The 12,793-nt window shown below is 34.1% G+C and overlaps 2 protein-coding genes across 2 annotated transcripts; one reads left to right on the top strand and one right to left on the bottom strand.

Moving 5' to 3' along the window:
- Positions 1-784: 784 nt before the first annotated feature.
- LOC129885091 (leucine-rich repeat protein 1) lies at positions 785-4,218 on the top strand. Its single transcript, XM_055959302.1, has 7 exons — positions 785-854; positions 1,625-1,757; positions 2,426-2,497; positions 2,611-2,754; positions 3,229-3,309; positions 3,764-3,816; positions 3,954-4,218. The coding sequence occupies exons 1-7, from the start codon at positions 785-787 to the stop codon at positions 3,992-3,994; spliced, it is 594 nt and encodes a 197-aa protein (XP_055815277.1). The 3' UTR covers positions 3,995-4,218.
- A 593-nt stretch (positions 4,219-4,811) lies between these two features.
- On the bottom strand, positions 4,812-12,539 carry LOC129887602 (uncharacterized protein At2g33490). The gene is made up of 10 exons (XM_055962766.1): positions 12,191-12,539; positions 10,831-10,903; positions 9,746-9,820; positions 9,052-9,113; positions 8,900-8,968; positions 8,048-8,076; positions 7,759-7,966; positions 7,391-7,642; positions 6,435-6,488; positions 4,812-6,176 (listed from the first exon to the last, which is right to left on the bottom strand). The coding sequence occupies exons 1-10, from the start codon at positions 12,293-12,295 to the stop codon at positions 5,220-5,222; spliced, it is 1,884 nt and encodes a 627-aa protein (XP_055818741.1). The 5' UTR covers positions 12,296-12,539; the 3' UTR covers positions 4,812-5,219.
- Between the last annotated feature and the right edge of the window lie 254 nt (positions 12,540-12,793).

Below are 12,793 nucleotides of genomic sequence, written 5' to 3'. Positions count from 1 at the left end.
CCGTGATTTCATCTCCGCATAAAGTTAACTGAGCTATAATTCTAAATAAAGCAGAATTATATTCAGTTATATTTTTAAAGTCCATCAGTCTCAGATTTAACCAGTCATAACGTGCTTGTGGGAGCATGACCAACTTCAGGTGGTCATACCTTTCTTTTAAATTTTTCCACAATTTCAAGGGATCTTTTAATGTAAGATATTGTAATTTAAGACCCTCGTCGAGATGGTGGCGGAGGAAAATCATAGCTTTTGCACGATCTTGACTAGATGCCGTGTTATCATCTTTGATGGTGTCTGCCAGACCCATCAATTCAAGATGAATTTCGGCATCTAGTGCCCATGAGGAGTAATCTTTTCCAGAGATATCCAAAGCAACAAATTCAATTTTTGAAATATTTGCCATTTTATGAAAATAAATTTAAATTAAACTCTTACCACTTTTTGTTACCTTGAAAAATTAGTCGGAGCCTCGTGCTGATAACGTGTTATGAATATACTACCTTAACAATTAATTAGACAGAGAGAGTAAGAAAAATAAAACAGAAGAGAGTGATTGCAGTATGTAATTTTTGTTTCTTCGGATGATTATTTTGTGCCAAATTGATGGCATTTTATAGCCATCAAAGATGAAGAAAACCAAGTGGGTTAGTTGCCCACTTTGAGTGGGCCCCACTAATATAGAATATTATGTTAAGTGGACAATCCACTTTCGTAATACATAGTTTTTTTTGTATAAATATTCAAAAGTATTGCACCAACCTTAGATAATATCTAGTACAAGAAAATGAGGTTCATTGCCCTTGTATTCCTGGTTGGTGCCCTGGCCATTATAGCTGTGGAATGCAACTCTGAAGGTTATTGCTTCCTTTTTTCTTTTTAGCTTATTTTAAAAGAATGATATTTTTTGATATGTAGTAAAAAATTCATTTTAACGTTCCCATTTTACCCATTATTACAACTCATTAAATGAATCACAACATGTTTAAAATCACAAAATTCAGAAGATACTTATTTAGGGTGAGTTTGATTTCTAATTTTTTGATATATTTTTAGCACGTCTCAAAAGAATGATATCATTCAGAATTTTTCAAGTTAGCCGAAAAATGTTTTTTCAAAATAGGTCAAGGGTACGTCGGAACGGTCTGTAGCTGCTTAGTCTCATAACGACTTCCCTAATAGAAGTTGAAAAAATAAGCTCCAGAAGTGGTATTCCAAGTTTAATATCTTCTCCTCACCCTCAATGCCACTAACCTCCACACCCCACGACACTCCACCTCCATAGTATTTTTCTAGATATATTACTTCTTTTTTTAAAAATAATTTTATTTTCTTACTTACCAAACACTACAAATAAATTTAGAAAATCACTTATTTTTTCAAAAACAAATCCACGAAAAACGTTTTCCTTTATACGAGGCATGCCTTTATTATGTTATACAATATACCTTTAACTTTAAGATTATACTATTCAAAAGTATTCTCATACTTTTAAATTTTATGCTTAATTAGACTAATACACATAAAATAAAACAGAATATCAAATAATTCCATCAATTCATTGTTGGTGAGTTTGATGTTAATTAAAAAAAAATTCTCCTATTGTTCTTGTATTTGTAATTAACAGGGGATGCTCTTAATGTATTCAAACTTAACATGGTAGACCCAAACAATGTGCTTCAAAGTTGGGACCCAACTTTGATCAACCCTTGCACATGGTTACATGTCACCTGCAACTCCCAAAATAGTGTTGTAAGAGTGTATGTCCCCATTTAATTTTTTTATTTTATATATATATATATATAAAAAGCTAAATACATCAACAATCTCTTGAATTTGCTATTACATTTTATTTAGACGTTTGATTTAAGACTTGTTTCGATTGTACACATGATAATATGTTTTTATTAGACACTTTTAATTCAAAGTTTGAAAAACTTTTGTGTGTGTCTTAAACATTCATTAAGTAGATAAGTTAAGCAATTAAAATATTCACTTTCCTTAATTATATGCATCCTCAATAAGTCGTAAAACCTCGAGCATGTTATAATTGAAGTCGATGTGTATAATTAAGAATGTGACATATCTTATATTATTAACTTATCAACATAGCTTGAGAACAATCAGAAAAACTTTTCCAAAAGTTGAGTTGGAAGTGTCTAAAAAAACACTTACCACGTGTTCAAGTTAATTGCTCAATTGCAACTGATCGTGACTCAAGTATCTAAATAAAATTTGTTGGTAAATTTAAAAGATTATCAATGTATTTTGCCTTTTATAAACCTCTTTAAATAAACAAAAGTGAATCTAGAATTCGTCTTTTACTGATTAATTAAATTCATAGCTATCAATTCGAACCACAAATCTTGAATTCGTCTCAACAAACAAAATTTAAATGTTAATTTCTTGTTAATATATACCAATGAAGGGAACTAGGTAATGCTAACCTCTCTGGGACCTTGGCACCTCAGTTGGGAATGCTAAGCAATCTTCAATACTTGTAAGATTATCTATTAATAAATTAGTCTTATATCCTTTTTGATGAAAATATTTATCCAATAATGCAATTTCAGATGTAATTAAATATTTTCTTGTGTAACTAATTATGGGCAGGCAAATTCAAAATAACTCAATTAGTGGAGCAATCCCAATTGAATTAGGGAACCTAACAAAGCTAGTGAGCTTGGGGTTACAAAATAACAAGCTCAGTGGTCACATTCCATCATCTCTTGGCAATTTAAAATCCCTATGTTGGATGTAAGCCGCCATCACCATCATCATCATCATTTCATTTCTCATTTGTATTTTGATATTTATATTGGGATGTGATTAATTAAATTTAAATTCGCATTAAAAAATTCAATAGAGAATTTAAACTTGATCCTATAATTAAAAACGAAGGACTACTTATCAATACACCACTATATTTATTGGTTGTTCATTCTTCGTATATATAAATCAACCTTATAATTAAGGCCCTTAGCTAAGCAAAGGATTGTATAATTCATAGAAATAACACTCACTAAACACTTTTCGAACTAATGTTGAAAAAATAGACACAGATATTAGGTCAACTTTTACAAGTGAAACTTCAACACATTATTCTCGAGTTTCACTTGTATAATTTGAAATTTCAAGGCAACAATTACTTTTTCAATTATAAGGGATACTACTTGTGAATTTTTCCGGTATAATTTGGTGTAATATTGAGTTTTTTGTTTTTCTTTACAGGAGATTGGATAATAATAAATTATCAGGGGAAATTCCAATTTCCGTCTTGAAGCTAGTCTTGTGGGGCAATTTGGAGCTTATGTAAGTTGCACAATTACTATATTGATACAGGGTGTCTTTAAAAATGTTTTCATATTTTAATATTTGGTTAGTCAAAAAATTTAAAAAAAGAAAATAACTTTCGTAGTAAAACTAAGGAAAACGCATTCATCCACACGAATAATCTCGTCTCCACCCTCCAATGCACTCTAGCCCCACCCTACCCCCAAACCCAAATCCCACTACCCTCAACTCCAGCTCTTTAATATTTATTTAGATTAAATATACATGTTTTTAAGATATACTTTCTGCTTATGTACAAAACACAAAAAGTACATAAAAGAATCACTTATTTTTCAAGAAAATTTGTTCCGTGAAAATATTTTCCGTCATACCAATCATACCCTTAATTTCTTAATTCTATTAGCCACATTGTGGACAATAGGAACTCCACGGCATATATCTCTTCTTTTGATGTCATCCATTCAATGAACAGGAATGTTTCAGACAATAAACTGGCTGGGACTGTCCATCGAAGTAACAAAACAGGTAAAACAATAAATAAATATATATATATATATATATATATATATAAGAATTATATTGTACACTTTTTGAGATTAGAAACTTATACAGTTTATGTAATAATTTAAAAATAAGAGGGTGTTAATTATTATCTTATGTAGGATTTGCAATTACAACAATTGTTCAAGACGTCAAGGCCTAAATCAGGTTACTTGTCAACTTGTGGAAATATTGGATTATCCTGCCAAGTTGCAGTACTATAAATATTTATGTGATTGGAATATATGTACGTAAGAAAAACAATTACATTATTACTTGTAAATATTGGTGTTGTTGATACTTGATTTTGATACAATTCTGTTAAGTCTATATACATTTTACTCTCTCCTAATCTTCTATAGAATATGTTGTTGTTACTTGTATTGTATTGAATTTCCAAAAGGTGTCTATACACCGAGTATGTTGTTGTTACTTGTATTGTATCAAATTTCCAAAAGACGTCTATACATAGAGTATGTTGTTGTTCAACCAACCACCCCGAGTTGGTTGAAAGCCACACTCCCGAGTAATCGATCTTATGACTTCTTTCTCAGAAAATTCACACAGCAGAAGACCCTACGTTTGAGAATTACACAAAAAACATTCTTTTAAACAAAGACATTCAAGCTAGCAAGGCCAGCACAGAAGCAACTTGAAACCAAGATAAATAGTTGTGTGACAAACATGCAATACAAAAGGACAATTTCCTTGCGGCCTCTGAGGTTAGGGAATCAGCATATTTCATGACAAATACATATATACAACTATCTCAATTGATGCATACTTTTATTCTGAGCATCCTCCTCCTGAAGTGAACATTAAATCAATCTATTTGTTTTGAATATGCTTGAGAACAGCTCACTTGTTATACATTAAGCTAAAGTAAGTTTGAACTTTGAAATGTTCTAGTTCTCTCACTAAAGTAATTAGCATATCAGTTGAACTGTAATTTTCCACACCTGTTACAACTTACCAAGAAGTATGTAAACGAAAATGTATTATTTCTAAAATTTCATATGCTCCCTTTTTGGTACCTCCTTTTCTTCATCTTGATAGGTTACTTGTAAGATATTTACAGAGATAACCTTTTAAAACAGCTGTCTAAGCCACTTATTGTGGTCTCATACAAGCTATAACTAGTTACAAGGTGAAGACATCTGCATCTTATGAGAAAAGCAAAACAGACATACTTTACGGTAACAACAAAAATGCCACCATATATCAGAAGCAACAGAAGACTTAACCTGTACATTAGGATACCCTAGCAAAATGCTGCCTTTCACCCTAACTGGATTGAACTGATAGAATGATTAAGCTCCTTTGAAAACCCAGAAAATCACTGGTGGCTCTCTAAGTTACACCTTTAATTTGACTAGCTAGTTCGGAGGCTATGAAGTAGGGGAAGTATGGTGGTCCTTCACCAAGGCTATTGGTGTTAAAGGAGGTGAAGCCATATCTTCCAGTGGCTTAGAAACATGAAGCGATGTTTCTATCTGACCGCTAGATGGTATAGAGTAACAACGAGGAAGAGCTGGAGGTGTTGGTAGTGTAGAAGCAGCTGAAGACACTGCTGCTTTATTTGTAGCAGAAAATTCCTGGACTTTTGAGACCAAAGGTCCTGACCGAGTAACCTGGTGTGAGGGTCTTGTAGAGTTTAATTTAGCTGGTGGTCTAGGTAGTTCGTGTAGCTCACTTATTTTAGGTGATGACATGAGAGAAGTACGTGAAGATAATTTAGGGGTCGATGAAGATTCAGGCGTTGAAGTATGCAAGAAAGGCAGAGAAAAATGCAGAGGGTATCCATTTGAGGCAATTGGACTACCAGAAGAAACAATGGGCTTCTTTGGCCATGGCTTCGCCGTCAATGGACCAGAAAAGGCTTGTCTCTTGACCTTTTTAGCATTGGACAAATCACGCTGTGCAGATGAGAGGCCTTCTGACAGTGGAGGGGGCAACCAACCAATACTTGCATTATTTTTGCTCTCTGTGGGAGCTGATTGTGTATTCAAGATGATAGGTCCAGGTAACTTCTCACCTGCGACAAGCTTTTCATACTTGACCTGATCCAAAGGGGAGGAATGCCACTTCTGAACTATGCTAGTAGTCTGGCTGGTTCGCTTTGTTTGAGGGTCTATGTTATACGATTTTACTGAATCTGGAATCTTCACCTCAACTGGTGTGGGTAGAACATATGGTTGAAACTTGTTTGAGAGTGACGAAGTCATTCGTGCGGCACCCTCAGCAGAATCTAGTTTCCTCCCAGACAAAAGTGGTGCTGATTTAGTGCTGTTGATATCCCTGAAGAAGGAAAAATTGTTCCCACCATGACTCTTATTGAGATTTTCCTATACAACCCAACAGAAGAAAATATTATATTAATCTCCAGATGGTGACAGGTTGGCTTCAGCAATCTCATATGAAAGGAGAAACCATAACAAATCGAAGTGAGAAAAATGAATTCATCTTTTGTTTCTATCAAAAAAATAAATGCCTCAATTCATTTTTATGATAAAGATGAAAGAGATTAAATTCATAAACACGCAGTGGCTCCAAAGAAAGGATTTCAACTGCTAAAGGAGGTCAGTGAAGATAATGTATAGTACCTTTGATGCACCCTTTGAAGCAACTTCAGGAGCAGCAACATCCACCTTATCCAACTGCAGAAACGTCATGTTGTCAACCACTTGATCAGTGAAAATATTTCCCGGTGCATGTATTGTTATAGTAACTAATGAACAGCAAATTACTCATTGAGGATAGTATTTAAGCAGATGGTACAAACGAATGAACTACTGTACAGAATCAAGAATAATCTTTAATTAATTGCATCATCGTCAGTGTTTCTGAAGTTTAATCCTGGCTTGATTCGATTGAATGAGTAATATACTCCCTCCGTTTCAATTTGTTTGACCTATTTTCCTTTTTAGTCCATTTCGAAAAGAATGACCCTTTCCCTTTTAGCAACTCTTTAATTCCAACTTTGAAATGACATGTTTAAGACCACAAGATTAAAGAACATTTTGGTACATTTGACATATCTTTAATTTAAAACCACAAGATTCAAAAGACTTCTTTATTTTCTTAAACTTCGCGCCAACTCAAAATAGGCCAAACAAATTGAAATGGAGGGAGTGTAAAATAGGCTCTTCACTAATTGATTTCAAGATATGATTGAGAGCTGGCAACAAGAATCAGACAAAATAAAGGACGAATGATTATCGGTTGTTTCCAACCTCACTACCTCCATCCCAATACAAAGATTTATAGTTTAGTCTTGATTAAGATGTCTATTTAGTCTTGATTAATACGATCAGTCATCTACAAGGGTATAATTTATCTTCACCCCCCTCAGCCATCCTATGGATCCTAATATTACTTAAGATATGGAGATTAATATGATGAGTCATCTACAAGGGTATAACTTTATCTTTCACCCCTTCAGACACGTACACAGATCATCTATAATTCAGAACTAGCACTATTCAAAGTAAAAGAACAGCTTCATGAATTTCCATTTAAATCCCAGAATAAAAAAGAAAAAAAAGGGAGAAAAGCTTACCTCCATTGAATGGGTTGATGAATAAACCTGGTCATTCTGTCCATAGTCAAAACTCAGTTCACCATCATCAAGCGATTCAGATCCATCATCAGAGTCATCCTCGGAATTGTTTTCATCCTCATTGCCAGCATCAACTCCATCATCTTCTTCAAGCCCACGGAAGTGGTAATCAATATGATGCAGATCCGTCACCAATTTGACATGTGGCTCAATCTCCTCAAGGGACTTGAGGGCTTTCTTGAAGAAAGATAACTGATTTGAAAAACAAGCCAAAGCTCATGAACAACCACCCTAAACATGGTCCAAGCATACACTTTGGTTCACTATGAAACGTAAGGGATTTCATCAACATCAATGGAGAAAAAAACCTGAGCAGCATGGTGTCGAGATGCCTGTGTTAAAAGGCTGCGGGATTGTCCTTGCCTGAGGGACTTCATACGGAATACAAAAACATTAGCCCCCTCATCATATTCTTCATAAGCTACTTGCAGCTGGTGAGAAGAAATATGTTCTCCTTTAGTTCCTTTTATCCTGCCTTTATCTTTGTGTTTTTGCACCATCTTCTCATACACTTCTCTGGCAAATTAAAGAAGAGAAAGTGAGAAGACACTCACATAGAGAAAAGCTACACAAATGGTTAGAAGTAATTTGTTTTACCTCTTCTCGTCACATTGCATCTTCATTTCCTTCACAAAGAATAAAGAAAACGTCAAATGCTTAAGCATGAAAATATTGCAAGCAAAGAAACAATATCTATTGTCAACACATAAACTATGTTTCTTAGTGGAAGCCTAATCCAGTAGTTACTATCTACCATAAAAAGGAACAACAAAATGACAAACTATTTCACCTTGTCAATTTTAGTAAATATCAGATTACTTAGTCTTCATGTTACAGTAAGCACATAGTCAAAATAGATGACTTAATAAGTGGCAAAAGTTTTACACAAAGTTTGTGTTAATCTAGTAAAATAAAATTTCCATGAAAGAGGTATCTGAAGTAAGACAAGCAAAATACAATTTACATTTATTACACTATTACATCTCCCAAAGTACAATCATATTTCCTCCTACTTATTCTGCATGCACCATGACACCAATGGATTTAACAAGCAATCTAAGTTATGCTCTGAATTCATATGCAACCACCAGAAGAATCAAGCATCCCCAATAAAGAGGACATGTGCCTATTATAATATGCCATTTATGACAAGTCAGCGACCACACCAAGTAAAGAGTAGGTGAAGAGCAAAAAAGATTCAGTTACATGAAAGGTCCGATTTCAAATGTTGCACGTTGCTTATTAAAATAATCAAGAAAAAGTATCAAGACAATGGAGAGGCATGGCGAACTAGAAACAAAAGCACCCAAAACTTTTTCTTTTGTCTATGAGAACACTGAAGCTCTTGAAACTGCAGATAGCAGCGTAGGAAAAATAACACATTGTACCCCAAGAAAACCATCAGCAGGTGTAGTCCATAGCTAAAGTTGCTTTATCCAAATGACTAACCTCAACTATGCGCAGTTCATTTATAAGGGATTCTGAGGGGACTGAGATAGTCTGAATAATATGAGAGCGCTGAAAAGAGAACATAAACACTCGTCAAAATAGGGAATTTTCGAGAACATAGAAATAATTCACATTCAACTTTTAGCACTCACATAGTTATCTACAAGTCTCTGAAGCTGAAACTGCAGTTTGCCTAACTTTAGTAACACCATACCTGTTCATATAGAAACCAGTTCAATTTTAACAATCAAGATTGAAAAAAAAAAGAAGATAAGGAGAATTGTAGCTGATCTCTCAGCATTCAGCAGTGTAGTATAAAATTACAATATAATGAGTTCTAACAATCCGAAGATGTGCACATTATGATTGAAGAACGAAGGAAACCACGATCAGAATAATCCATTTCTTTCGATTCGGGAACTTATCAGATCTTCTATCATGCAATGAGAACCTTCAACAGAACGGACATCATAGATCTTTTCTTCTTGGGTCCTTTTGCTTTTGTTAGATAAGTATTTACTAATGCTGTAGATCTAATAAATAAGAATAAGCCTGAGTCTAATAGGTTATGCTTTAAATGAGGCGATTCCAACAATTCAACAGGATTTCGAAGCAGGCAACAACTCTAGGTTCAGATTACACTAACACCTATAATACCGAGAAATTTCAACATGCTTCGCCCAAGAAAAAGCATTAGAACTGCATGTGATCGTATCTCTAAAACAAATAAATAAAAGTGTCTCCTCTCTACAACTTAAATATTTTGGTGATCGGACTTATTGAAAAAAAATTTAGTCAACTTGGTCAACAATTCATCAACTAAACACAGTAATGCTTCATACTGACCGCTTTCTTCGTCATCATTCAATGCCGTTTTCTCAAGAAGACAATCGCCCATTTCTCGCAACGATTCGGAAAATTCTGAAAATAGACTATCGCAATTAAATATAACTTAGACAAAAAGTTCTCCAGAAGTAGGAATCCAACTGGTAAGAAACAAAGAAGAAAGCTCAAGAATAATCCCAGTAATTAATAATAAACACATCTGCATGCATACTAACGTACAACAAATATGGATATTATGTTTAGCCAGTACGTCATTGTTTATTGGTCAACCTGTGTAACATATTACAATGTTTATGTGATAATTGATTGAAGCACACAGAAATAGAGCTTCTTAAACTAATTTGTTTTCTTTTTTGACAGCTCATAGAATAAAATATAAGTTCAAGCTTGCAAGTATAATTAGCAAACTATTCCATTTTTGAAAAGTTCAAACAAGCAAGACCAGAAATTAGATTGGTTTGATGGACAAAACAGCATTTAGTTACGCTTCCATCTGCTTAAGTCATTTCATAAATTTTCAGGACCTGCATGTTCTTGCAGTACCTCGTTAACCATTCAAATTTTCAATTTAGTAGGTAATGCTTTTGCTTCCCTATTTGATTCATTAAAAGCCTATGTTAACTAATAACTCCATTTCTTTTGTGTTGATACGTAACCTTGTTAACCAAAACTTCTTTTCTATTTGGCTGAATGAGTTGCAATAGCACTTCAAGGAACCCAGAGAAGGAACATAAAGTCACCAATGTGTTCCATTGAAGCTTAATGCTTAAACCTATGACAGATGCAAAACGAAACATACTCTCTGCTAGAGTGTTTTATGTTTACAACCATTATTATCTGGGGCATTTAAGTAAGTGAAAAGTAGTTAGATACAAGTGCTTCTAGCCCATGAATGATTCTCAAAAATTTATACGAGTTTCAAACAATGTGCCAAGTGGCCCTTAAGGATTTCTCTATTCGTAAAAGTATTTACAAGTTAAAGCTACTCTAAGAAGACGAAAGACAGATACTATCATATTGTAAAGTTGTTTCAAAAGAAAACACGCAGTTCAGAAGCTGGAGTGAAGGAAATGGCAGTAAATTACCATATGCACCATTTGCAGTTGCAGCTGCTGCAGAAAGCAACCTATCGTAGCAATCTTTCATTTCTTGCATATCCTAGGAGAGGTGAAAGCAACTGTCAAAGACCAAATTGTAATAAACTTTAACCAGAAAAATTGACAAAATACTTCTCATAACTCTCAGCTATACATCTATATATATAAATTAAGTGAAGATTTTTTTTAAGGAACTCTCATCTATATATAAATTAAGTGAAGATTAGAACAGCGGATTAGGAAATCATATATTCAAAGCTGATTCCTGAATCAAATCACCTACAAACAGTGCTGGCATTTTGAATGAGACCCCAAGTGGTAGAGAATGAAAATTTCATTTACATCCACGGCATAGTCTACAACAAACAGCATTTCCTTGTAGTATCCGCTAAAACAATTCACACTATTGCAGCATGATGCTGAACATCGATTCATTATTTCCTCGGGGCTAACTACAAGTATAGGCCCTATACGTACCCAAGTTCACACCCCTTATATTACTACAATGAAAACCTTGTTTTAACTTTTGAGCCAGATTAGTAACACGGAAAATGCTTTTTGCATATACCAGTGCTCAAGATTAATAATTTAAATGCGATCAAAAGGGAACATTTCTTTTCAATTAGCAGAGTCTTCTATATTTTTATATATATACCACCTAGAAGAGAATATTAACCCTCCAAGAAAGACCCTTTGTTCACACAACATACTATGGAGAAGCAAAGTCATGACAGACATCTTTTTCAATAATGGTGATGTTTAGGCCAACCTGAGCCCACTTGGACTAATCCACGGGTACCTACTACCAATACAGGTATACGGTAACTCTCTCCGCTAAGGCCTAGGCAAACCAGACGAATGAAGTACTGAAATTGGCGTTCCAAATGATGTCACATTTAGAACAAAATACCTTAAGCATATCATAAATTAATGGATGTTCTTATGGAAACCAACCAATGAATCAATCAACTGCAACTCACTCCAAAACTAGTTGGACAGGCCTCAGGATCAGAGCCAGCATAGTAGATACGGATTCGGCAGAACCCAGTAACTTTGGGTCAAACGCTTCATTTGTATACAAATAATCTATTGAGAACCCACTAAGCCAAAAGAATTACTGTATGATTTAGAACCCATACACTAAAAATCCTTACCCCCCACCCCACCCCCTCTAAATCCTCCATATTCGTTCATTACTCTCCAAACCCACATCATTACACAAGAAAACCAATTGGGGTTGTCTAAATTAATCCCTTTTTTTTTCATTTTCATCAAAAAAATTGCATCTTGTATGTTATTAACCAACATCCATAACCAAATCAAGAAGAAAAAAAAAATTTAAAAAAACCTGAGCAGCCATATCGAGCTCGTCAGATGGTTGGCGAAGCCTTCGTTCTTTTCTTTCATGTCTAAGAGTAGCCAATCCTCGCAATTTCTTCAGAGACGTCTTCATATTTTTTGGTGATACAGAAAAAAAAAAATACAAAGTGTGTTGGAAGGGAACCAATACAAAAATTGTACAGAAAAATTGTTGTGGAAATGGAAAAAACCTAATGAGAGAGAGGAGATTTTAGAAAGGAAGAAGAGAAGAGAAGCGTGTCACAAAATTGGTCAAAATCAACATGAGCAACTTTTGTTGCATGTATGTATGGTTTTGTGGTTTATGTCAAACCGGTTTGAATTTTTTATTTCTTATCCCATATTCGATAGGCATATCGGAGCGCTACTAAATCTAAATTTTATCGGAAAGTCCTATATTTGAGGGTAAAAAACTCTCTAATAAAAATGATTTTATACCCAATGAAATCAAATTCGAGATTACTGACTAAGAATAAAGATGTACTTACCACTCCGTCATAACTCTGATCGGTGGTTTGAAATTATTTTTATTAATTTATTTGTCTTTGAAATTATTTTTATTAATTTATTTGTCTTACTCTTTTTCTTAAGT

The sequence above is a fragment of the Solanum dulcamara genome, chromosome 4, assembly GCF_947179165.1.
Source record: "Solanum dulcamara chromosome 4, daSolDulc1.2, whole genome shotgun sequence".
NCBI classification, from domain to species: Eukaryota; Viridiplantae; Streptophyta; class Magnoliopsida; order Solanales; family Solanaceae; genus Solanum; species Solanum dulcamara.
This window is presented reverse-complemented; position numbering and strand designations above follow the sequence as displayed.

Coding starts and splice junctions, on each gene's coding strand:
- LOC129885091 (XM_055959302.1), top strand. CDS start 785: ATGAGGTTCATTGCCCTTGTATTCCTGGTTGGTGCCCTGGCCATTATA. Junction 2,498..2,610: donor CTAAGCAATCTTCAATACTT/GTAAGATTATCT, acceptor AATTATGGGCAG/GCAAATTCAAAATAACTCAA. Junction 3,310..3,763: donor TGGGGCAATTTGGAGCTTAT/GTAAGTTGCACA, acceptor TTCAATGAACAG/GAATGTTTCAGACAATAAAC.
- LOC129887602 (XM_055962766.1), bottom strand. CDS start 12,295: ATGAAGACGTCTCTGAAGAAATTGCGAGGATTGGCTACTCTTAGACAT. Junction 9,821..10,830: donor AACTGCAAATGGTGCATATG/GTAATTTACTGC, acceptor GTCTATTTTCAG/AATTTTCCGAATCGTTGCGA. Junction 9,114..9,745: donor GAATGATGACGAAGAAAGCG/GTCAGTATGAAG, acceptor CTATATGAACAG/GTATGGTGTTACTAAAGTTA.